This window comes from Passer montanus, unplaced genomic scaffold (genome assembly GCF_014805655.1).
Source record: "Passer montanus isolate IOZ18808 unplaced genomic scaffold, ASM1480565v1 scaffold6, whole genome shotgun sequence".
Classification (NCBI taxonomy): Eukaryota; Metazoa; Chordata; class Aves; order Passeriformes; family Passeridae; genus Passer; species Passer montanus.
Window position 1 is genome coordinate 12,509,293 of NW_024371037.1, and position 26,604 is coordinate 12,535,896.

Here is a 26,604-nt window from a genome sequence, read left to right on the forward strand (position 1 = left end):
GAGTGTAAAATTGTCATTGCATTGGGTTAATGTGACAAGGTTTTGGTGGGGAAGAGTGGGGAGTGGGACTACAGGGGTGGCTTCTGCAAAAATCCATCCGTAGGTGCCCCTGTGCTGGAAGGTGTCAATTCCAGCAGGCTCCAAGGTGAAACTGTCACTGGCCAAAGCTGGGCCCATCCACAATGGTGGTGGTGCTCCTGTGATAACATATTAAGAAAGGGTAAAAGCTTCTGCACAACAGCAGCTGGGAGAGAGGGGTGAGAATATGTGAGAGGAACAACTTTGAAAGCATTTGGGTCAGTGAAGAAGGAGGGGAAGGAGGTGCTCCAGGTGCTGGAGCAGAGATTCCCCTGCATGTCCTGGCAGACCCCACACCAGAGCAGGCAGGTGCCAATGACCCCATGGGAAACCTGCACTGGATCAGGATCTTGGCAGGAGCTGTGGCCCCATGGAGACAGGAGTCCAGGCAGGAGCAGGTTTGCTGTCAGGACCTGTGCCCCTGCAGGAGACCCACTCTGAGCAGCCTGTTCCTGAAGGACTGACCCTGTGGAAGGGAGCCTTGCTGGAGCAGTTTGTGAGAACTGCAGCCCATGGGAAAGACTAACACTGCAGAGACTTGTGGAAGACTGTCTCCTGTGGAAGGGACACCACACTGAAGCAGGGAAAGGATTGAGAAGTCCTCTCACTGAAGAAGAAGGGGTGGCATAGACTGTATATGTTGAACTGACTGTAGATCCCATTCCTCATCCCCCTGCTCTGCTGTATGGGGAGCAGGGAGAGAACTTGGGAGTGAAGTTGAGCCTGGAAAGAAGGGAGGGGTGGGAGGAAAGTTTTAAGACTTGATTTTATTTCTCATTACCCTATACTGATTTGATTGGTAATCAATTCAACTAATTTCCATAAGCTTAGTCTGTTCTGCCCCTGATGGTAAATGGTGAGTGATCTCTCTCTGTCCTTATCTCAACTCACAAACCCACTCTTCTATTTTCTCTCCTCTGACCAGATGAAGAAGGGAGTGACAGTGACTTTGGTGGGCACCTGGTATCCAGATAGGGATGTCTTGCTCTGGGAGATGTGGGAAATTTAACCTGTGCAATTTATAAAAAATACATGCTAAAAATTACAATATGTAAGGAGTATAAATTTTCTTTTGAGGAATAAAATGCAAGGCAAGAAAATTAATTTACTTCTTTATTTGTGAGGAAGAACAGTAGCAGACAACTGGGATCTGAAATCTGTGATGCGACCCTTCTAACCCTCATGGTAAAGCCTCCATTGTTCCACCTGGGCACATAGCGCATCCATCCTCTCTTGCCACCTGAAGTTTTGGCAACTTCATTAAAACTGTGTTTCAGGCAGGAATCTCAGGGCCTGCTGCTGCTCTGAAGCCTGGCTGGGAAAGACCAAGGTGCCTCCTAACCCTGTCCAACCCATGAAAAACATGTCTGTCATTGTTCCCTAACCATTAAACAGGAGATAGGGGGGAGCATATTCCCAAGGCACCTGCACTGAGGAGCTACAAAGGCAGGGTAGGGACCCTTCTATTCCCGGCCCCTTGCTCCCAGGGACTCCCCAGGGTGCGGCATCAAGAGCCCAGCGCTGGCAGCAGCTTGGGCACAACCCGCTCTGCTGTGCCCGACCTGAAAGCCAGACATGTCCTGGGCTGCACCAAAAGCAGCACGAAGGGAGGGGATTCTGCCCCTCTACTCAGCTTTGGTGAGACCCCACCTGCATCCAGCTCTGGAGTCCTCAGCATAAGAAGGACATGGACCTCCTGGAGCAGGCCCACAGCGGGGCCATGAAGGGAACGGGAGCACCTCCCCTGAAGGACAGGCTGAGAAAGCGAGGGCTGCTCAGCACGGAGAAGGCTGTGTGGGCACCTCAAAGCTCCTTCCAGCGCCTGAAAGGGACCGACACAGGAGCCAGAGAGGACAGGACAGTGAGTAATGGGCACAAATTGAAAGACGGGAAATTTAGGTCAGACATTAGGAAGAAATTCTTCACTGTGAGGGTGGAAAAGCACCAGACCAAGCTGCTGGCCCAGGGATGTGGATGCCCTGACCCCGGCAGCGCTCACACCGCGGCTGGGTGGGGCTTTGGGCGGCCTGCTCAGGCGAGCGGCAGGCTCCGCACCGTCCCGCCGGCGCGCTCCAAGCGCCGCCCTCGGCAGCGCCGCCCTCCCGCGTGCCGCGCCGCACGTCGCTCCGCCGGGGCGGCGCCGCTCGTGAGGGCGCGGCCCCTGCCTGGCGTTCGGCGGCGGCCCGGGGACCGGGGGGAGGCGGGAGCCGCTGTCCAGCAGGTACCGCCTCCAGCACGGGCCGCATCTCCGCCGTGTCGTGGGGCTGTGTGAGGGCGGGGGGAACGCGATGTGCGCGTGCCGGGCACGCGGGGCTGGCTCGCGTAACGGGAGGTGGGCCGGGGACAGCGGGGCCGGGACTCGGTGCTTGTTTACGCCGCCACTCTCGGCAGCGTTTCGGGGAAATGGCGCAAGGCAGGAACAGCGGCCGCGCCTGCCCCCGGGGCCGGCGGCGCCCCCGTGCTTATATAGCCCGGCCCGGGCTGGGGCCCGCAGCCCGGCTGCGCGGCGGTCACCCGGCGGGACAGGCACGGCGCAGGCAGAGGAGGCTGTAAGTAACGACGGCGCTGCCGCCGGGCTTTCCCTCTGCTGTCACTGGGAAGTCGGCCTGCTCAGGAGCTGGCCTGCGTGCCTGCCTGGCAGCCCTTCTCGGCATTTGTTACTGGCGCTGGAGAAGCCTGGGCTTACTTTTTCGGCAAATAATGCATTTGCTCCTGCGATATCAGCACAACTCTGGTGTGCTGTGTAAAACGCTCCACCAGTTGCACTTTTCTTTGCAGAGTAAGGATTATATCCTACCCTTGGCTCTTAGGATGGGCGCGTTTTGTTGAACTTTGGTCAAAGTATTGGTGTCACTTCTGCCCTGTGAGGAATTCTGCTAAGGGGTGGTAATATAATGACGTTTGAAATGTTGTGTCTGCACAAGATAAATTGCTGAAGAAACAGCAATCAATTTTCTGTATGTCATTAAGTACTTTTGAGAAGTGTCACGTATTGTTCAAGATGTGCTTAAACTGGCCTTTAGGGAGTAGCATGTTGAAATGTTGGGGTGAACTACCTACCAAATGTCTTGAGCATGGATTTTCCCATGAGATTATTCGATTTGATTTGAATGTTTATTTGTCTCTACCAAAAGGATACACAATCTTCATCTGTTTTAAACAACCCTGTGATTTTAGTTTAACTTGTTTCTGGTTTGGGGTTTCCATTGTTGGTTTTAATTTTGTTCTGTTTTTTTCTTTTTCAGACAACACTACATTACGGGATTTACTTATTGACATATTTTTTGGAATGAAGTAGAAAGCAACATAGAAAAGGTGCAATTATATATAAGTTATGACAGTTCATTTATCCTTAGATGCATATTTATTCTTTTTGATTAACCCAAAAAATCTTTGGTGGAAGCAGAGAAACAAATACCTGTGTTTCTGTAGACCTAAAGCCTGCTGGAGGATAAATCATGCTGCACACCTGAGAGTTTTTCATACAAGTGAGCCTTGGTGTAAGTGGGCCAGAAGCAGAACATTTTGGTATAACAAGTACATTTATAGCCATGAGTTTTTATACTACAGAGTTTCCAAACTTTTAACTTCTTCTTCTAAAGGACTTACAAAGGTGAGCATTCGCATGTCACGAATTAAGAATACTATAGAATCTGTTTCAAAGGCAGTGTCTGGCACTCACAGTGAGCTGGTGTCACGAATAGCTCGATTGAAGTCCCACTCAGGTACTTTGGGTAAAGCAAATAAAAGTAGTGCAGATGCAAATAACATCAGCACAAATCTAGAAAATGATAAACAAGTTACAGATGTCAGAACTCAGGACGATTGCAACAGCAGCCCAGCTGCAAAGAAATCCACTTGTGCAAGTGAAAACTTGGAGTCTGTGTTAGTAAGTTCAAGCGGCACTTGTCAAGATAGTCCAGAAGTTTCAGCATCTACTAAAAGCCACCTTTTTCATGTAAGCTACTTTTCTACAAACTTTGGAGAGACTTACAACTTTGTAGCTGATCATATCAACTCTTACTTTAATAATTCTGTTATGGAACAAGGAAGAAAAAGGAATGCTTTATTACAGGACTCTGAAAGTGAAGAGAGGAATAAGCTTGATTCATCAGCAAATACTGTAACAAGCGAAGAAAAGAGAGTGAATTCAGCAGGTGCTTTAGCTCCTGAAGCAGAGATCTTGGGTACTGAAAAGACAAATACTGTTCTCCCAGTTTCCACTAAAAAAAGTATTGCAGACTTTCTTTCATATCCCAGTAACAGTGTACAGGCGTTTGTCGACAGCTATATTGGTGGGTTGGTTCCAAAGTTAAGATCAGATACAAAAGTTGTTTCACCAGAAAAGAGTAAACAGCAGGAACAAGACGTGTCTGAGAAGAGTGATGCGGACAAAGCAAAAGAGGCCAAGACTGCAGAAGAGAGGGAAAAGCATCTGTCTCTTCAGAGAGAAAAGGCAAGTCTTTGTTTTTTGTTAATTTACGTATTATTTCTATGTGTATTTTGTACAAGTGTGTATATATGCTACACTAGTGTATATACCTGTATTTAAGCATAGACACACACGCATTTACTTATGTAAATAAGTGTATACCTGTGTATATATTTGCATACAGATGTACACATACTTATACTTACATATAAGTGTTTGTACTTCCATGTAAGTATATATGTGGTGTTCCTGCCCACAGCAGGGAGTTGGAACTAGATGATCTTTAATGTCTCTTCCAATCCACACTGTTCAATGATTCATTCTGTGCACTTTTATAAATGAGTACATATATATAACTATGTAGATTTTATATATTTGTATGCGTAGTATATGTAAACTTACATATATATACATACTTAAAATTAGGTGTAGATACATCTGTGTTTAAGTATTAGATGTTTCATGCAGGTATAGATCTGTTATAGTATATGTAAACTTACATATATATACCTGTACTTAAAATTAGGTGTAGATACATCTGTGTTTAAGTATTAGATGTTTCATGGAGGTATAGATCTGTTTATGCAAGTTTATATATGAAGAGTGTCTGTGTATGTATATATACACACACACACCTCTGTGTGTGTGTGTGCTGTAGGTACATGTATTTAGTTCATATATGCATAGAGTCCGTAATTACAGACAGATCTAGTTGTAGTATTTTTTGTGGTTATAGTAATTTTACAGTTTATGGTTTGTTAGTGGCTTTTGAATACCAGAGAGTTGCCCTGAAAGTCCATCTGAATACACATTGACCTGTTTGTTTGGTGTATTCTTGCTGTAAACTTTACTTTGTTTTCTACTAAATAAAGAATCAAAAGGTTTTTGTTGATGATTTAAGCAATGCTTTCTTGGAACCTATAGGAGATCTCTAGTACAGCATGCTGTTCATTGCTTCTGAGAAATCTTAAAATAACACTTTGAAATTAGTCTTGACAAATTTTACAGGTTTCTCAGAGTAGTTTTGTGTTGTCTGTTTTATTTAGATCATTGCAAGAGTGAGTATTGATAACAGGACTCGAGCTTTAGTTCAAGCTCTGCGTTTCTCAGAGTAGTTTTATGTTGTCTGTCTTCTTTAGATCATTGCAAGAGTGAGTATTGATAACAGGACTCGAGCTTTAGTTCAAGCTCTGCGGAGATCCTCTGATCCAAGAGTCTGCATCAACAGGGTTGAAGAACTGACCTATCATCTTCTAGAATTTCCAGAGAGCAGAGGAGTTGCAATTAAGGTGCAAATAGTTTTTATGTGTACATAAAAATCAATCTGAGAAATTATTGATATAGAACAACATAAATCCTCCTTCTGTGCTTTTCTGGACTAGTCATATTTCCTGTTTGCAAGGATTGTAGTTTGAGTGTCTCTTTTTATAACTTTATAGCTGGTTCAAGCAGATTCATATGCAAGCTACTGTGAGTTTAGCTGAAGGTTCTTAAGACTGCAGTGTTTAATTTAGAAGCGTACGGCATGGTCATGTGGGTGGGTAGTATAGCTTTTTCCAGCGGTAGATAAAGGTCGTACACTGTGTCCCCTGTGGCAGTTGACAGATGGGAATGTGCTGTACAGTTGATCTGTAAATGCACAGTACTTTCTATGCTTGTTTACATGCTTTCTTCGAAGAGAATGGCAAGAGAACCATCAAATAAGTTAATGTAATCTAGTCCTACTTGTTTTCTTCCCTGCATTGAGAGGGCAGGAGGTGGGTGGTAGACTATTCTAGAAGTACTAGCTAAATCACAGCATTTGTCAACCTCGTGACTTTTTCCACAAGATGTGAAAAACCTGTGACACAGATGGTAGCATTTCTGGAAGAAGTAGCCTTTGGGAATGGAGTGCAGGCCAGATGAATCATCTGGGCAGGGTACAGGTCAGGCATTCACATAAATATATGTGAATTACTTTATTATGAAAGAGTGTATTCACTACTACCATTTTGATTGTAATGCTGTGTGTATCTTTGTAATGTCCATTTAAAAATACTCTGTATGGGAAAGCATTTTAAATTTTGTTTTGGTATTAGTGTACTTAGAAGGCATTTCTTGTTTTGAAGCAGTGCAGTACTTACTAAACAAATGTGGCACTTGGTGTGCCTCATACTCGAGTCTACACTTGGCTGACGTGATACTAAGTCAATAAAAGGAAAGTCGTAAATGTAACTTTCCTAGCTATTAAAAATATTTACATATCATCTTGTTTGTTTAATTCTGATAGGTAGTTACTATAGCAGTGAGGTGTGTGCAGCATAATATTGACATCCTTTCTTTCCCTGGTTAGAGAAAGACTTGGGTGAATACAGATTTGAAGATGTTTTCTTCCAAGTTTGACTAGTATATTACTTCTGTACTTTAATGCCATGCTAGTAAATTTAAGAATGTATTCTTTTGGTTTAAACATATGGTTAGAATTAAATATCCTTGTATTTATCAATAGGAAAAGTTAATCCCATGCCTGTTGCGACTGAGACAGGCTAATGATGAAAGTCTTCAGGCTGCTGTTAGAGAAACTTTAGCTCTGATTGGCTACACAGACCCTGTGAAAGGCTGGGGAATTCGAATCCTCACCATTGATGGAGGAGGAACAAGGTAAAACTTCTGGGGTTTTACATACTTGTAACCTTTTTCATACTGTAACCTTTTTCGTACTGTAACTAGAAGTAAAATTTCAGTCTCTCTTTCATAGACAAATGCCCAAAGAGGCAATTTATGAGTTACATTTCTGTCACATTTGACTATCTAAGGGATGGGTATTGTTTTTCTATGCATTTCTGCTTGAATGGTGTTCGTTTTGGTGCTCATTTTGCCATACACAGTTATCTCGCTCTATCCCAACAGAGTTCACACTGCTGCACTCCAGATACTGTTTTGTGATGGAGAAACACAAATCTGATGGTCTCTAATTCATCTCTCCCATTATTTCAGATACATTGAATTGAGGCCAAGTAAACTCCATACTGGAAAATACTATGCCCCAAGGGGCATTATATAGCCTTGTGAAGACCAAAATTTAAGTGTAGTGGGAATACAACTAAAATCTATCCTTAGTCTACATCCACAGAAATTGATCACCCCCAAGCCTTTGCTGTAAAACAATATGGCTGTAGCTGTTGAATACTATTTTTGGTATGCTGGAGTATGTCGTTCATATTTAGTATTCATCATTCTATTTTAACTGTGTTCTGCTGCTCTTTTATTTCCTGAAATATTCAGGATTCTTACTGTTGCAGCTATTCAATTATAATTAGTTATAATGAAGCAAAGGTGATTGAAAAATGATTAGAGCTATGTAAGATAAGACCACCATTGTATCTGAAGGGGAATTTTGTGTTTCAGGGGTTTAGTTGCACTTCAGACTCTACGGAAACTAGAAGAATTAACTGGAAAGCCGGTTCATCAACTTTTTGACTACATCTGTGGCGTAAGCACAGGTAATTATTAAGTCACAAGTTGGAGTTTTGCTATCAATGTAGTAAAAGAACATCTGAGAATAAATACAGATTTGGCAGTTTCTGACTTAGTCTAAGCTGGGAAAGTACAGTTGTGATTTCTAGAGTCTTTCTTTTGGCTTCTGAATAAGAACTTTGGGCAGTTCATGACAAACTTTTGGCTTTAAACTGATTTGTCATTTTTTCAGTGTTTATATGACATCTTCAATTTGCACATACAAACAGTTATCTTAGGTATTTATGGAGCTTTGCAGACTACTAAGATAATAGCTCTCAAGAACTGATGCTGAGTCAGTCGAGTTTCCTTTATTAGGTTAACAGCAATGTTTCATCTTTATTAATTGCCTGCCAGAAGGACAGAATGTGCCTGTAGCAAGATTTTGAATGATCTAAATTGGAGGAAGTGGTCAGTGCTGTGGTGCCCTTCCTTTATATTGGTCTGTACAGGATGGAGAAATGGCTTGGCAGGTTCAGTAAAGCCAAATACAAAGCTCTCTGTCTGAGGTGGGCTGACAGCCTAGAAACCAGCTTTGCAGGAGATGACCTGGACTTGTTTGGAACAAATTGAACATGAATCATCACTGCACTCTAGAGCAAAGAAAGCAGACCACATTGGCTTGCATGGATGAGAATGTACCCAAAAATTGAAGTGTCTCTGTTTGGCCACAAAGGTCTTGTTATGGGCTCTTCTATAAACCCTTAATCTTTTGGATGTGTTTTTCTACTGGGTGCATCTGGCAGAGAGCCAGGGTGCTGGAGCTCTTGACATGTAAAGGAGAGAGTGCAAAAACTGGTTTATTTAGCCTTGAGAAGGCGAAGGGTGGGCCTGGCCTTTATCCTGGTTCAGCTAATGGGAAAATATAGAGAAGATGGATCTGGAATAATTTTGAAGGTGTACAGGGGTAGGAGAAAAGCCAGCAGACAAGTTGGAGTATGGGAAGTTCTAATTAGGTACAGGATCATGTTTTTCTTGCAGGGGCGGTCAGACACTGCAAGGAGTTTCCTATTCAGACTTTGTAATCTCTGTCCATGGAGATACTCAAAATTTGGCTGATCAAGTCCTGAGTAGCCTATTCTAATTATACCTGTTGGAACAGGAGGTTGGACTAGATGATGTCTACAAGTTCCACCCAGACTTATTTACACTTGTGACTCAGTGATAAGTTACTCCTCCCTAGAAAGCAGGAAACTCCAAAGCATAAGTTTCTCCTTTAAAGTAATCTCCTTCAGAAATTGTTAGACCAGTAGCAGCACAAATAGGTTTTCTAACATAGGAGGTATGCTGTAGTTTACTTGCTCAGTTTCCTGAAGAAACCCATATTCTTCAAATTTTTTGTCATACTTATTTTCAATCAGAAATTATATTAAACACAGATCACCCTGAGTGGAAGAAGTGTGTTTCAAGAGATTTGCTTAATAGACTCAAAATAGTGGAGGAGAGTGTTTAGGTCTTCTAGACAGAATTTGTTTGTAGCCACAATATAGTTCCCTGCTTTACATTTTTAATAGTCTTCCAAATAAATCCTTCATTAGTTACTTTAGCAGTTAAGTGGTTGTTTCTTTGGAAGATGGTTTCCCTAAAAAACACTTCTCCAGTGTTGTCTTCAATGAATATAGGTGTTTTTACCTTGAATAGAGAGGCCTCGTGTTCTTAATTTACTCCCACTACTGTCACTAAAACTAACTTGGTTTTTAATTCTTCCTCAAATTTTGGGACTTATGACTGCTAATAAGTACTTAGCAAATTCTTTCAATTTTTTTTTTATGCAATTAAGCTTTTGTCTGCAGTTGTCCAGTTTGCAATAATAAATGGAAAGACATGGCTGGATGAGGCTGTTCTTGTCTGCCAGCACTGCTAGCAGTTCTGTTTGTATTGACAGTACATATGCCAATAGTCTTGCCATTGAATGAATTGTGCTTCACGAGAGTGATGGATTAAATGATAAGAAGGATGCCTCTTGTGCCCTGCACTTCTCTTTTCTGCTGCAGTTTTTGTATTTCTTACTACTTTTCAGCTGTTTTGCCTTCGAAGTTGGGAAATGCCCTTGCTGTGAATTCAGCATCACTGTCTTTGTAGTTATCTTCCCCATGCTTCTCTTCATTGGGGGTCAGAGAGTGTAAATGAAGGCAGTCACAGAGAAAGATCATTGCAATGATGCTGTAATAGGCTCTGCATACTTTGAATCTACTCACCAAAATAGCAAATGTATGATACTGTAGAACTGGTGCTGGAGGTTTAGAGGAAGAGAATGTGACAGAGGATTTGCATGACTCAGGAAACTGGTGTTTCTCTGCTGCTAGGTGTTAAGTATGCGTTGAATTCAGGCATCTGGTGATTTGGCAATTGAGATAGTTTCGCTTGATGAAACTTTGTGTCAAGTATGATGAAACTTTGTGTCAAGTAAGACCAGGTTGCCTTAAGTGTGTGCTGCCTTTTAAGAAACTGAGGCCATCAGTCCACGAATGCTCAGCTATCGCAGTTGGTGGGCTCTGTGAGTGAAAAAGGGCTGGGAAGTCTTGTTTCTTTTAAAGCTATCTGTAACTTCCTGCATGTAGCTTTTTTCTGCTCATGCATTGTACTTTTACTCTTTTTCAAAAATTGGCACCTTTTAAAATTAACTTTATTCAAGCCTATGGCATTTATTTCCAGATTGAAAAACTCATGTGTCCTAATGATTTCTAATGTTTAATTACATGTTCTCACAGACGCAACTAGATTTAAAGGTTTTGTGCGTCCCTTTTGATTTAATATATCTGAGAATTGTAGTAATGCATTAAGTGTATTTTTGTACAGTCCTTTTAATGGTGTTTAGCAGCAATGCTTTTTTGAGTGCTGTTATTTTGTTCCTACAAGGGTAGGTCATAATTTTTGTTAGGGACACACTAGATGGCAGCATGTATGAAACTAATTATAAATGGTTGCAACCAAATGTAATCCAAACTACTGGAATCTCCTTTATTTTTGAAGAATTTTCCAAGAATATTTCTCTATTGACTTAAGAGTTTGCAGAGTAGCAAATATTGCTCCAAATAAATTTTTAGTACCTACAGGATAGATTTCTCTTGCTCATTTCTCTTTCCAAGTAAAGTAGTGGATTTCATTTGCTTTCTGCCATATGCTTGTTATAATCTGCAAAATGAAATAATACAATGTTTTAACTTCTCATATTTCTGCTTTTGAAAATAGACTTTTTCTATGTGTATGGTCTTTTAAAACATGGTTTGTGATCTCTGAGCAGGAATTTAGTGAAATAAATGTCAGTTGGTCTTGCTGTTTCAAGACAGATATTCTGTTAACCTATGAACTACATTAACTGGTAATCCATCTTTGTAATCTTACTCCAGGATATGTTTTTGTAATACTACAAAATATTTGTTTTTTTCAGGAGCTATATTAGCTTTTATGTTGGGGCTGTTCCATATCCCTCTGGATGATTGTGAAGAACTGTACCATAAGCTAGGATCAGATGTTTTCAAGCAGAATGTCATTGTTGGAACAGTCAAAATGGGCTGGAACCACGCCTTTTATGACAGTGATATATGGGAAAAAATGCTCAAGTAAGTAAAAGATAATCAGATGAAAAAAAATTAGTGCAATGACTGAGTGCATTTGGTTTTGTTCTTGCTTCACTGGTGTACAAATTCTTAAAACAACTAGAAAGGATTATCGTATACTCTCATTCTTTTGAAATAGCTGTTTTCATATTTACCAAGATACTGGAAGCTTTTAGTGTAATGATTTATGTTTCTGGGGAATAAAGTAAGCTTTACTGCACTGATTTCTGATTATATTCCTGTATGCTTGCCAGCTCTGCTAGATCTGACTCGTTACAGATTTGCTACAGATTTTACTAACCACCTGCTGTGCCCTTTTTAGTAAAGGAGATTGGTGAGAAATGAAATAATGTGCTGTAGTGGGGATTTTTAATGTTTGCTGCCATACTGGAGGGCTTTGTCCATTGCCGCTTTCTTTGAAAGGGAAATGAGCTGTAAGGGTTGCAATGAAAGATTATCTGCAGTGTCAGAGTTGCCTGTGAAGTGTATTCACTTGCCTTGATGGCTATTCAGGAAAAGCCTCTAGAAATAATTATTATATTACAGGTTTTATTTCTTAGCTTTATTCATCTGTATTTATATTGATAGCTCAGTTGTTTATAATTTTTAGCAAACTAATGCCACAGCTTTCCAACCAGCATAAGTTGACCCTGCCACTGAAAGAACTGAGCTATCTTTTCTGAGAGACAGTGTAAAATGGTAAAAGGTTTCTTCTGATAAGTAATAACAAGTTCCTTTGAGAATGCAATTACTGTGTTTTATGAGATTAAAAGAGTTTTTATGACATAATGGTGGGAATACCAGTAATGTCTGAATTTTAAGCATCTTCTTCGATGAAGTAGAGGGAGAGTGTCTAAGCACTTCTCTGTGCTCTTGCATATTTTTAGAAATAAATAAATTTATCAAATTGATATCATTAGCTTTTCTTCTCAGGTATCTAAAGGTCTTTATTTAGAAATTGGATTTTTCTCTGTCTTCCCTCATTTCATTCCCCACCCAATTAAATGAAGTCTTGTGAAGATCACAATAACCTAATGTGAAAGTATTTTACATGGCTTTAATTAAAATACTATTGTTTTTCTGCAGCTACTTGTAGCATATGAAGGAGGTAAAAAACTCTACTCCTGTGCAATAGACAAAAGCAGGCAATTAATATATCATCCATAGAGTAAATTAAAAATTAAGTGTGCTGATCAAAAATGACTTCTTGGTCACCTGCAGTGTTGAAGGGAGATGCTATGCCTGCACAGCATTTTGTTGCAGGGATTCCTAGAGGCTTCCCTGTGGTGTGGGGGCCTGGAGCTGAGAAGGGAATTGTAAGGTTATATAGTATATCTTTACAGCAATATTGAAGGTCAGGTTATTATTATAGCATGGGGAAACTGCTGTATGCTTTGTTTTGAATTTAAAAGCATTACTTGTGCTCTGTCTGTCTTTGTAGTTTAAATGGTAACTTGTCAGCCTTGCTTGAAATAGAGACAATCCCTTGACAGTGTACAGACGTGTAATACATGTTTAGTCCTACCACAACATCAGTGGTGGTATTTTCTGTCAGAAGGTATTCTTGCTGAAAATAATTAAGTTGATGTTTCATCAGTCTAACGTTCCGTGCATTTATGGGATATATTATAAATTGCATTTCAGAAAATGACAACTAATTTTGGTTAACTGACATTTCATTCAGAGTACTTCAGGAAATTGGTTTCATGTGTTCTATGTATGTCTGTTTTAACTCTCTTATGTAGCAATTTGAGGACTGGTTTTAATGATTTACGTTATGCAGAAGATTTTACTTGCAACATATCAGTATATGTAATGCTATATTGAATTGCATTTGTAAGAAACTGGCTTATAGTTCTGACTTCTCTGTTTTCTTTTGATGTTGTTGACATATACAATTTTCTTCTTGCATGCTGTCTTAAGAAACTACTGGAGAAATTTGGTGAGCAGCTAGGGGTTTTCACAAGCTAGCTAAAATCTCATGTTGGGAATTTATAGTCTTGAGAAGCAATCAGTCACTGTATGAAGTGTAGGATAAAAATTACATGTTCTCTTTTGGTAGGAAAATGGATAAAGCATGTGTTTGGGAATACAAGTAATAATACTGCAGTATTTGTTTTGAGAGTGAAATATAAATTGATGCTGCTCTGTAGTCACTAGATGGGTAACACATTCCATACATGGTATAAAAGTCTCTTCTGTAGGTTTGGTAAAGATGTCATAGTTTTCTGGTATTACTGTTGCTGTTGGAAGAGGATGAAAGTTACAATTTTGCCTTTTGCATTGAGTGCTCTTTCTCCAGAATATTTGCATCACTGCTGTAGCCCATTATAATGTTTCCTCAAGCGTATGGTTGACATTATGTTCTTCATAGCATTATTGAAGTAAGTGTTGCAATATTAGTGACTCGAAGCAATGAAAGAGCAATGTTTGTGAAAGAGACTCGTTGTTTAAGTAGGTCATGTCTACAGGACATAGGTCACAGACAGACTCAAACAAAGTAGATAAATGGAAAAATAGGATGGCATAATAACCAATGAGTGGAAAAATGTAAAATGCTTACAGGATTTAAAGTAGCTTTAATATCAGAAGTTTTTTGGGTTGTCATGGATAGTTTAATGAAACATCTGTATGCTTGTGGTCAGACAAGATGATGCAGTGTGTGACAGGATTGAAAATACATAAAGTACTATAATGCCATTACATTAATTCACAATATAGTTTCATTTAAAATATTATTTACAGTCCTGGCTTCCCCATTTTAGAGAATATTGCTGTTGCAAGTTTGGGGGACAAGTAACCAGTGGCCTAAAGACAACACACATTAAGAGTCTTTATCATTAATAAAAGCAAGCAAGTTAAAGTGGTAATTTGAGATAGTAAGGCATCTTGGGAATTACCTGTTTCTTCTTTTCTTTGATAACAGGGGACTATGCAATAAAATTAGAAGGCTTTTTTTTTTACCACAATATGTGAATAAACTGTGGAATCACTTCTGCTGTTACTTCATAAAAGAAAATTAAACAGTGAGACAAATACATTTATTTAATATGCAATTACAGTATTAATGGTAGCAACAGAACTAAACTAAATGTGGAGGTGATACTAAGCTTTTCTCCTTACACTGTAATGTCTGAAGTTGCACAGTAGTTGAAAGGATTTCTTGTACCTACTCTGGAGTTATCAGTTTCTGCCCTTGATAAAAAACAGGATGTGATGAGGTAGTTATTCAGTTTGATGGTTCCTATAATTAAACAGAGGATATTGCTTATGCATTTTTTTAATCTTTGCATTCTGGGTTTGGGAAAAATACCTAATACAGACATTTCAGAAGTAGATAAAAGTGATGCAAATCAGTAGATGTCTTTGATATCTCACCTCTGTCAGTCCCATTTCTTTTTTTCCTACTTCGTGGTACTGTGTGCCTTCATCTCCTTCTGTAATCAGTTAATGAGTGCAGATGTCGCTCTTCCCCTTCTGGCTGGCAGTTCTGAGACTAGAATCAAAGCAAAAACAAAACTGTGCTACAGGTACAAGAATTGTGTTAGCAGGAGTTTTCCATCATAGGACTGGAAACTGTCTCCCTTCCTTCCTCCCTGTCAAGGACATGTATGCAGCCATCCTTCAAGCACAAATACCCACTTGAAGAGTAAATTGTCCTAATTGCACATACAGTCTACTGTCTGCATGGAGGACTGCTGCTATGGTAGCCTTTAAAGTTTCTTTTGTCTTCTGACTGAGTAGGTCGATAAAGATGTTGTTTTTAACAGTGGAAGGGCTACTGTCTCCTGTCATGGGTGCAAGTGTAGATGGATGATCTTGTAATAGCAGCACATGGAATATCTTTACTTTAAAAGTGTGTCAGTATGGAAAACCATAATTGCAAAATAGGACAGATGCATCACCAGTGTTTGGGTGGGCTGTTTTCTTTGGGGGGAAGAAAGCTTGCTGATTTAAAGGAAAGCCTGTTTGGAATCATAATCAGTGACCACCTACTCTCTAGGAGTTTTATACCTTTATTGTGAGCAAATCAAATTTGAAGTAGATGATGAGGTGAATCACTGGCTGGTATGGTAGTTTGCTTCAGTCTCCTCTGCTGTGCAGAAGGGCTATCTTCTAGTTTACAATGGGAATACTGACCCTGATATGATGAGAAATTACATGCTTACCAATAGTGTGATTTATGAAAACGTATTCATGTGACAAAATATTACCTCAGAAAGGAATAGTACGTGCATATTGGATTACTGTTATAGAAGACTACATGTAGATGTTTTAATTTTCTTCTAAATCATACAGAGTGCCATCTTTCTCTCTGTAGCTTTTGTTTCTGTAACTACAGAAGAGTGATTTTTCATTACTGTACAACCATTTAATAAGGATGTTGATTTTTTGATTCCTAAATGTGGCAAAGCATTTTGTCTAACAATGTTGAGTTGACTAATTGTAATGATTTATGGTTAAGTTTGTTAACTGAGTAAAAAAGACCGCTTCAGACTTACTTCCAACAGACTAGAAGGTTTGAAGTGTCAGTCCATTGAAGTCAATTGTATAAATGGGATTGTTAAATTGAAATACAAACATTGCTTCTTTTAAAGGTCTCAGAAATAAGGATGATAAAAATGTACATCTTGTTCATGCTAAACTGATAGAGCATTTTCAAATTTTTCCACTTTTTTTTAGAGAAAAAATGGGTTCAAATCTTATGATTGAAACTGCAAGAAAGTCCAAATGTCCAAAGGTAAGTACAGTTTCCTAAGGTAAATATTAATTGTATATTTCACAAGTACTCTTAAGAGTTCTGAGTAAATTCTATACCTAGAAGAACATTGGATAGACAGCATGAATGTTGAAGTGTTCTTCAGGCTTCTATATGTAATAACCCATGCTTTTAAAGGATACAAATGAATTAGATTCTTAAATTTCATCAGCAGTTTCTGATATTTTTATTACTTCTAGTTGGAATATATTGCAGAGAACATGTAAGCATAGAAATACTGTGTCAACATTTTGGGGTTGTGCTAAGCTTGTTTTTTTCATGTTAGAATTCTAGTGGAGATACCGGAGATTGTATCCTGTCAGCTGTGGTCTGTGTTAACTGTGTTGCAAGAGGGCAGGGTTTCTTCTCACTTTGTTTGGGGTACCTGGTTTTCTCCATTCACATTCTTGGGCCCCAAGATCTCTCCTCTTCCTGTATGATAGAAAAGGCACTAAGTCATAGGAGGGGTGTTACATGCAGCAGCATGAGAGTGAAAGATGAGAAAGCATGGGTATTTTATTTTTGGTGAAGGATAGGGTGTGAAGAAAGAAGAGAAATATAATAGGATATATTTCAGAACAATCTGTAATTAACAGGTGTTTTGGTGTCCTAGCACTATATTCAATGCTTTGCTGTTAAATGGAAGATATTCACATTTTTCTAAACATAGAAACGTGTGCCTTACTGACTGCGTTCCTAGTCCGTGTCTAAAACAAGGACATGAAAAGGCTGGTGTGGTATGTTGCTTTCTGAGAGAGAAGCTATCCTGTGTTGACTTGAAAGTTATCTTTGAACTGGGATCTTTGGCTTCCTTCCATGTTCTTCAGTAATAAAATGTGAATATAAATAGAGCTGAAACTAGCTGTTCCCACTAATCTCTTTATAGTGCTGTCAGTGGTGGTACTCTTTACAAGGCACAGCAAAATCAAAATAAAACACACAGTTCTGTGCTCTGCTGCTGCTAAATTCATGACAGGATGGGTTTTTCCAGAAGGTGCCAAGCACTTTGCAACATAGACTGCATCATGAAGCATATATGAGTATTACCAAAAATGAAAGCATCCTTTTAATAATTTCTATTACATTTTCTTTCTTGCTGCTTCTGGTAGTACTTAGAACTAAACCCTTCTTTTCAGAAAAACAGGAAACTTCCTCCACCAAATGATGGAGTGTGAATCAGGCAGTTTTGCTTTTGCGTTGTAATGTAGAAGTAACACTTTAGTTTTCTAGAAGGATGAATTTACAGTGAATAAAATTATTGAAATTAAGCAGCTGAAGAGTGAATATGCATACAGTGATATCACAGCATCAGCTGTGCTGTTGAGTAATATTTCATAAAAACACCCTACTCTATAAAACAGTAAACAAGATAGAATTGAGCACCCACTTGGCTGCTGAAGAGTGTTGTTCTGACAGTGCCAGCCAGGCTGGCTGCATCACCTCTAAAGGTCTTGCACATTCTAACACTCATCCTTAACTACAAGTACTTCCTCCTTGTGATTAGATTTGTAAGATACATTCTTTTTGTTGTCATAGTTGGGGTTTTTCAATGGAAATACCATTTTGGCTTTTGACTTAGATGAACATATGTGATTTTTGTTACTGACATTTTAGTATCCTTACAAAAAAACTTTGAAAGACTTTGATTCTTTTGTAGGAGAAATTCTCACTACAATTCTTTAACTTTAGTTGCAATATAAAGTAATAATTTTCTTGGAGAAAGAAATTGATTGACAGTTCTGACATTCATATTTAATGGCAGTGCTGTATTGCTGTTTACAGACTTCTGAGAATGAAATACAATTTCAAAAGGATAAGTATTTTTAAATCATATAGTTGATACCTGCATTTTGTTTAAATATCATAGATATTTGTAGAAGCAGAATAGCCAGTGGAAACAATTAGTTGCAGATTAAAAATAGCATTTTCTTTAGAGATTTTTACTTTCACTTTTTAAAATTTAGCTAGACATTTAAAAAATATAAATAAATAATGAACCTAGTAAGATTCCAGAGGGGCATTAATGTATACATTGAATTTCATATGATGGAAGCTTTCATTCTCATATTATGGTTATCATCATATATATATATAACACTAATTTTTTTCCTCCTCATTTACTAGGTAGCTGCAGTAAGCACCATTGTAAACAGAGGAACACCACTGAAAGCATTTGTGTTTAGAAACTACAACCACTTTCCTGGCGTTAAGTCTCATTATATTGGAGGCTGTCAGTATAAGCTGTGGCAAGCAATTAGAGCATCATCTGCTGCACCAGGTTACTTCCAGGAATATGTTTTGGGCAGTGATCTTCATCAGGTAAGTTGAAATCTTCTCCTTGAGTCAATAATTTCCAATTTTACAGAAAAAACATGGTCTGAATCTCTGAATCAAAACTAAGCAAATAAGTTGGTAGCACAAAGGTAATCTAGGACAGATGGGGTAAGAAAAGATATTTTTAGCTTCTGTAGCCCTCACAGAACTAGAAAGGCTTAAAAATCTTAGTCTTCTCAATACAAACCTAAGCTCTTCTGCTATTGCTTTCTTCTCTGCCTGGGAAGAAACCTTATATGAGTTGTAAATTGCCTCTGACTTCCTGCTTGCAACTGGTATTTCGCTGAGCATTGTTTCACTGAATAGGTGGTGTAACTTAAAAATCTAACAATATTGTAAAATGTGAAAAAAACAAATCATACACTTCAACATTCTTTTTATTAGTGCACAAACTCAGGACTCAGTCTACTTTTTAATTCTTTCTGTTGATAGCTTATTGAGCTTTACCCTGGTTCTGTGCTAGTAAGAAGAGTAAGAGATGCCACAGAAGTAAGATTAAACTCAGGACAACTGCAAAAGAAATTCCCTTGAGGATAAAGCAGTGTCTCCTATCATCACTGCGTGCTATTTTATTATATTACAGCCTCTCTTGGTGACCCTGATAAGTAAAGAACAAAGCAGATGAATTTCTTTAGTGGTTTTTTAACCATGGGTTTTTAGTTCTCCAGTGCCCCATAGTATTCTGCAGTCCTTCAGGTTTTCAAAGAACACTTCTTGGAATGCATACTAATTTAAAACTATTTGTATTTATTTCAATAAATACCTGATGAAGATCTGTGGCAGAAAAGATTACAAAGGGTGACTGAATGAGAGACCTTCAACAAAGAGAGCACAGGATTGACACTTAAGTTTAATGGAAGCATCTGTTGCATTTCTATTGTATTAATTCATATGATGGCATTAGCCTCAAATACTGGAAAACAAGGAGCATATTTTGAGTAATAAGATGTACCTGGATCACCTGCAGAATTTCTGATGGTGTCCATTAGAAGACTGTGTAATATCCTTAGCATTGTAATGTACTTGAGTAGTATTGAAATTTAAAGGCTAACAGGTAAATGAGTATAAAATGAAATAGAGAAAAATTCATTAGATTAAGAGGTAGTAAAAAACCCCCATGTGTGGGTACAAGCAAACAAACAGCTAGAATATTATCTGAATAAAGACAGCATATTTCCATATTTTGATTCAATATTTATAAGGTGATTAAATAATTCAGCTATCTAAAATCTGCATAGAAATTAAGGGTAAAGGGAAAGGGCTCAGGTTCAAGAGATTCTGAAGTTTCTTTCACTGTATTGTTTCTCATTTTTGTTTAGGACACTCTTCCTCCCTCCCTCCCTTACCTGACTGCCCCCCTTCTTCGTACAGTGTATCTTGTTACCCTCAAAACATTTTAATCAACTACTATCTGAAATAAGCAAATAAGTTTTCACAGGTTTTTAATACTAAAAGTGGAGTAACACATCAGATTCCAGGCCAAAGCACTGCTTGAAATCCTGAAATGTGTTCATCTTCCATCTGGACAAGCAAAACTGGGAAGGGAGCTGGTTTAGCCTTGGGAGCTGTTCCAAGCTGCTCCATAACTGATTGGATGGGTCAGTGTTAATCTATGTAAAGAAGTTTTCTTTCTCTTTTCATCTTTCCACCCCTTCTTTCCTTGAATTGAAAGTACTTGAAAATTGATCTATGCTTTTAAATGAAGGATAGCTGAATAAACAACATGATTTTATAACTTCTACACAGTGCTTTATGCAATTCTTCATCTTAACATAGTTTCTGAATTGCCAGGCTACTGTGAAATGCAGTAAGGCTGGTACTTATTTCATCTATGTTCACTTTTAAGTCCAGTTTACCAGACTAGGGAATGTATAATTAGTGTTAATAGAGATCAAATTCAGTATTTTCAGACACACAGGACTGGAATAAAGTCTACCTTTTTTTTTTTTCCTTACTCATGAGTCTTTGGACAAAGCCCTTCCATCTGATCTTACAAACCCTGTTTCCCAAGTTCACCATTCTTCTCTATTTGATGTATCATAATTACTAGAAAATTCACTTTGTCAGCCATAAAGAAGTTTGTTGTAGTTGAATTAGATGCTAAATTTTTGGATTCAAGCTTTTTCATATAATCTGAAAAATCTCTTCTCCCCAGCCAGGAGGTATCATAATTACTAGAAAGCTAGGGCTTAGGATGTAATTCACTTTGTCAGCCATAAAGACGTTTGTTGTAGTTGAATTAGATGCTAAATTTTTGGATTCAAGCTTTTTCATATAATCTGAAAAATCTCTTCTCCCCAGCCAGGAATGTTTAAACATTTGAATTCTTATAGAAACCACCTTTCCTGTCTGACATGCTTTTCTTTCCCCAGATTACATTTTTCTTACCACTTTTCTTACCACATCTCTTATTTCCATAATTATCTGGTTTGTATGGGGGTACTTGGATATCCAGGTACCAAGTTACATGGCAAATGCTCCATAACTGTCTGCATGCAGCTTTCTAGCAGAGATTATAAATCTCCTACACACTCTGGAACAACCTTGAATTGCCTTGTTTTAACTCTGGGGTAAGAGCCTCTGTGCATGCAGCAGACTGCTACTCTTATTCCCTGGGAGTTAATGGTACCTCATTGGAAAAGGCAAGATATTCAAGAGTTTTACGTCTGCTGAAATACCCAACATGAATTAAAAGAAATACATATGCATAAATATATTTTACATTAGAATCCTAAATGCAGTCATATTCCTTCTTAAAATAGCTGTCTTATCAATATGTTAATATTGGTAACTCTTTGTTCTTACAGTTCATCTCATAAATAGGGGAATAGTAGATTCTTGTTAAGCATCTTTATTCTGAAAATGAACTTCAAGTGTAATTTCAAGTTCCTTGGCCAGTAGTATATATGTAGTGTATATGGAAATTCTTGCTCTTTTCTGTGTGTACACTGTCTAAGAGATTGAACTGCTTCTGAACTACATGAATAAACGAAGCATAACATTGTTAGATGTTTTTGATAATACTGTGATTTTTGAAAAGTGCATCAGCACAGTGTGCATTAAGTGTAAATAATAATTTATGCCAAAGGCTTCAAAATTGCAGTCTAGTGTCAGAAAGATGGTGTTTTAAGAATTTTTTCATTGATTGGGTACTGCCATTAATCACCATAATCTGTTTTCTGAACATTAACTGTGCTAGTTTCTTACTAGTTTATATATAGCCTCCCTCTGAAGTGTTGATATTTCTAAACAATTCCAAGAACAGAGTTATCTAAAATGTGTGTGAAAATTCAGAATACTAAGTACAATATTTGTTTGCTAGCTTTGAAGTTTGTGACTCTTTAAGCATTATATAGAGACCAGGTTCCATATTAGCTTTCAGTTGTACATTTAAATCTGAATGAGAAACACTCTGGCAGTTCATCTGACTGAAGACTCTTCAAATGTGTGAAAATATGTATTTTGATAATGGAAATTTAGTAGATTTTTTTTTAGAGTCATCCTGCATATTCATGTCTTATGTTATCAAGCTTCTGTTAGAATCAGAGTCCGTTCACAAACTGTATATAGTAGCTGAATGAGAGTTATGTGTAGGGTTGAGGTGAATTCTTAAAGTTCTTAGGTATGACTCCAGGTGTCTGTGGTGGAGACGTGGCTGAACCGAACTGTTGGCATGACTCTCTTTTCCGAAATTGTGGAGTTACACCTGCGTGTGTATTTGTGTAGACACACATGCCCTTCCACTGGAAACATTTCACTTTGATTTCCTCTACTGGGCACTCTCAATGTAAAGCGTGTTATTTTTTAATAAGGTTATAAATCAGTTTTACAGTTTTTCTGATGTCATTGTTAGGAAAGAGGTTTCTAGGTGCCTGAACACTTATTTGTGCTGCAGGTGAGCTGATTACTTGGTTTGTTAAATTTCTGCAAAAAGCCATCAGTTGTTGCAAACAGCAATATTTACATTCAGGTCAATCGTGCCATGCTCTCTGGTTCCACTCTGTCAAGTAAGAAAAAGCAGTGCAGCTGTTGGTAGATGAGGGGGAGTAGGATTAATATTCTTTGTGGTTCAAAAGAGGAACACATTAACATTCAAAGGGATTTAATCCCTGTAACATGCTTCTCCAGGAACCCTGCAAGTTAAGACAGACCAAGTCATGATGTTACATTATAGAAGCTGTATTGCCACATGTCAGTTCCTTTATTTTAAAATGTATTTTTGAAGTACTGAAGGCTCTTAACCTCTCCCCAGTCCTGCTACATCCAGCGACTTTTTTTCCCCTCTACTTCCCTCAGAGGGGTGTTATTTCTTGCATCTATTTTTTCCCTGTACTGTGAAAAACATTTGAGGTACTCAGTGTCACTTCAGTGGACAATAAAGTATGCTGAGGAAATTATTAATTAAATTAATTAAAAGAACAATTTAGAATGTAAGAAAATCATTATGCACACTTCATTTAATAGCTTTTACAGTAAAAACTAAATTCGTCCCACAGGATTAATTCAAAGGGCATCAGGGATTGTGTATGTGATGGTGGTAAATTCAACAAAGCCACAGATTTTTCTCAAATAAAATACACCAAATTTAATACAAAGGACTTAAAAATCTTTTTCTTGACACCTTTCCACGAATCCATTGTTGTACTACAATTCCATTTATTATAGTGCTGATGTTGATGTATAATATTGCTCCAATAAATGTGGGGTTTTTTGAGCAAGGTCAGATAGTGAAGCAGTTAAATTGGCACCTAGTCTGTTAGTGGAGTTTTGATAATGCAGCTGTAACAGGATGTGTGATGAGAATACAACCTAAAAATAAAAAATGTATGTTGTACAACAGTTGTAACTAAAATTTGAAGTCACACCTTCATTGGAAAAAGATCATTCATGGTTTCTACATATTTTTCAAACTTTCCCTTTCATTTTATAGGTAACAAATCTGTAAAGCCGATTCATCTTCATAGCTTGTTACAGGAGAGGCCTTCAAAAGTGATTTGCTTAGTGCATCCCACCCTAATTGGTTTTACATGGTAGCTTTTAAAATTAGATTCAAGGGTGCTTCCCAGGCTCTAAGAAGACATAGAATATAGGTCACATTGAAGTTCTTTTCATTCTTAGGATATGCCACGGTGATCAGTATGCGCCAGGGCTTGTGCAGGCTGCAGTTTAATAGGTGTATCTTGTTCTCACAATGATAGAATCAACTCTTTCTTTGTTTCTCTGTCTACTTTTTGCCATACATGTTTGCCTACAGCCCTCAAGGCAGTGTTGCTTACTGTTTAAGGAAAAGGGAATTTACTGGCACATGTAAGTTACATGGATATCTGCGTTTCTCTCTCTTATGGATTCCATAGGTTTGGATAACAGCTCTGAAGGTGGATGTGCACTGTGCAGTTTACCAGCCTTTGTGAAATTGCTGTGGTTACTGTACCAGTATTATTTTGCAGAGCAGACTTCTTGAAAGATTCCCTGCAGGGGCTTGCTAAGTGACATATTATTAGCAGATGTGTTTAGTATAATGAAATTGAGAGTGTCTGTTGTTTAGGCATTTAACTTGGAAGCATTCTAAAGGCTTATTTAAAAGAAGAAACAAAACCTTGCTCTCAAATAAGCTGTAATAATTCAACTGGTTTTTTGCTTAGATTTTTGGGTCCATGTATCTTCAGTGACACTGTTGACCAGCTAATATTGGCTATAGAACAAATCTTGTAAGATCAGAGGAGGCTGCATAGAGTGTAAGATTGTGAACAGAGTCCATTCAGTAATCTCTGTACAGACCGTGTAGGTTCTGCACTCATGTTCTGATGTTGCAGCCACTGCTTCCTAGATCAAAAAGAAAAATTTTTCAGTTCTTTATTCCCTATTGTTTTTATTTTCCTAGGTTGTGTATTTGTCAACACTGACTTAAATGGGGCCATATTTCCAAAGAAAATAGCGATGTTCATTGCAAATAAAAGGCCAAGGATGTGGTGTGGTTATTGATATACTTTTGCCTCTTCCCTCAAGGAAAGCTTGATTTTGATATATAGTGGTCTGGTACTTAATGTGTCTGATGCTTATATAAAGACACTTATCTTTTTTTAAAATTTTCTTAGTCTAAATATGTGAATCTGTTTCTGTTTTTCAAAACAGACTCAGTTCTCTTGTTCATCCTGCTGCACCTGCTGCATTTTGAGTAATCTTTATTGCAACTGAACTATTCAGTGTGTGTTCTCTTGTTCATCCTAATGGTCTTCTGCTGCACCTGCTGCATTTTGAGTAATCTTTATTGCAACTGAACTATTCAGTGTGTTTTTTGCATAACACAAGACACATTTTGCAATGTTGAATCATATATTGGAGTCAAAATTAGCACTTCTAAATCAGAAACAAAATTCAGAGGTGTTAACTTGGTCAGGCTGGAACATGGGTTACCTTAACAGTATGATATGTTTCCTTTTTCAGAGGAAGATACAGCTTAGAATTACACTTGCCTTTATATGTTGCCTTGCAATTTATACCTTGGTGGTTTTAATCATTGTGTAATAGTTCCCTACTCAGAGCTTTTTCATGATGGTTCTGATACCAACTGTATTTTGTCATTTAGCCATATACTTCTTAATTTAGGGGACTTGTGAAAGTGCAGAACTTTTCCTTCAGTCCTTACTCGCCATCCACCTGCCTCCACTGTGGATGCAGGTACTAGGTAGTTCATGTCCAAATCCTGAATCCTTCACAGCAATTATCTTCAATGAATTCACTTTATTTCATATATTTTGTCTATTTTAAGATTAAATCCTTTAGCTGCAAATACACCTCATTTCAGTTGCAGTGAAATGAAATGTAATGTTTGAGTCAACATGTAAAGAATAAAATTACTTTTATTACTAAATTACTACAATTACTAAAATTGTCTTAAGAAATTTAGTTAGCTTGCGTAATGCTATAAATAAAGGGATATAAATGGAAATCCAATTTTAGTTTGAAATTGCAGTGTGAAAGATAAAAAGAAATTAGTGGAGTCTGTAATACATTTAGATTTGAAAGTTGACTGTAGAGTTAGCTTTCAGCATTGATTGTTATTTGGTTTTGAACGGACGAATGACCAACATGTTTTAGGTAGCATTTTTGAGTGATATATCCAATAATGAGCCACCTACATTCCCTATGGGGCACTACTAGTCTTTCTGTGTTTTTCTCAATGCATTTTGAAGTTCCTGACATTTTACTGTTGTTTAATAAGCTAGCAGCTAAAATGTGGACCAATTAATTGAGAAAACTAATACAAATATGTAATAGCAATAACATTGATCAAGTTACTGAGGTAAAAATGTATTGAGTCTAAATATTTCCATTGTTATCTTGGGAAATTAAATTTAAAGAATTTAGAAATTGTGAAAATTTATCATGGTCATATTTCATTAAGTTTAGGGTCTCTCCGTATCTGGGATTCCTTGCTCAGTTGTAGAGGTTTTATATTAATGTAATTGTTTTGTGCAGCTTTCTCCTTAGCCAGTGTATTCTGCCATAGCAAATAGAGTATTTACATACCTCCTAAGTTGAGTGTTGTCAGCAAGCACAAAACTTCTAGACTTGAGTATCCTGGAGTCATCTGAAAAGAGAAGGATTTTATTAAGACCCATGGGTTTAGGGGTTTTGTTGGTTCGTTTGGTTTTGGGGTTTTTAACTGTACTGTTAACTTAGCTGTGCTTCACAGGTATCAGAAGAAAACCCGAGTTTGAGTCTGTGTCTGAGGTCAGTGTAGGTTCAGCCATGGGCCCATTTTTTTATTAGGTTACAAACTCTGATCTTTGCTTGTAATATTACAGCCAATTCATCATTTGGGAAACATGGTTAAAGTACATACTGTTTATGTGATGTGTGCTGTTGTTAGCTGCAGAATTAATGTAATTAGATCTGTCATGCACAACTTATGCTTTTAATGAAATATCTGACAATATATTATA

The 26,604-nt window shown here is 38.1% G+C and overlaps 1 protein-coding gene across 3 annotated transcripts in view; it reads left to right on the forward strand.

The window, feature by feature from the left end:
* Positions 1–2,179: 2,179 nt before the first annotated feature.
* The window catches only part of PNPLA8 (patatin like phospholipase domain containing 8), a 34,642-nt gene continuing 10,217 nt past the window's right edge, over positions 2,180–26,604 (forward strand). The window contains exons 1-8 of one of the 3 annotated variants that reach the window (XM_039726735.1): positions 2,180–2,299; positions 3,324–4,534; positions 5,650–5,799; positions 6,999–7,150; positions 7,898–7,992; positions 11,397–11,568; positions 16,249–16,306; positions 18,449–18,643. In XM_039726735.1, coding sequence (XP_039582669.1) covers positions 3,413–4,534; positions 5,650–5,799; positions 6,999–7,150; positions 7,898–7,992; positions 11,397–11,568; positions 16,249–16,306; positions 18,449–18,643 — 1,944 coding nt within the window. In that variant the 5' untranslated portion in view covers positions 2,180–2,299; positions 3,324–3,412. Of the gene's footprint in view, positions 2,300–2,451; positions 2,628–2,691; positions 2,858–3,323; positions 4,535–5,649; positions 5,800–6,998; positions 7,151–7,897; positions 7,993–11,396; positions 11,569–16,248; positions 16,307–18,448; positions 18,644–26,604 lie in introns of those variants that run through there. The other 2 variants (XM_039726734.1, XM_039726736.1) reach the window with 2 other exon arrangements.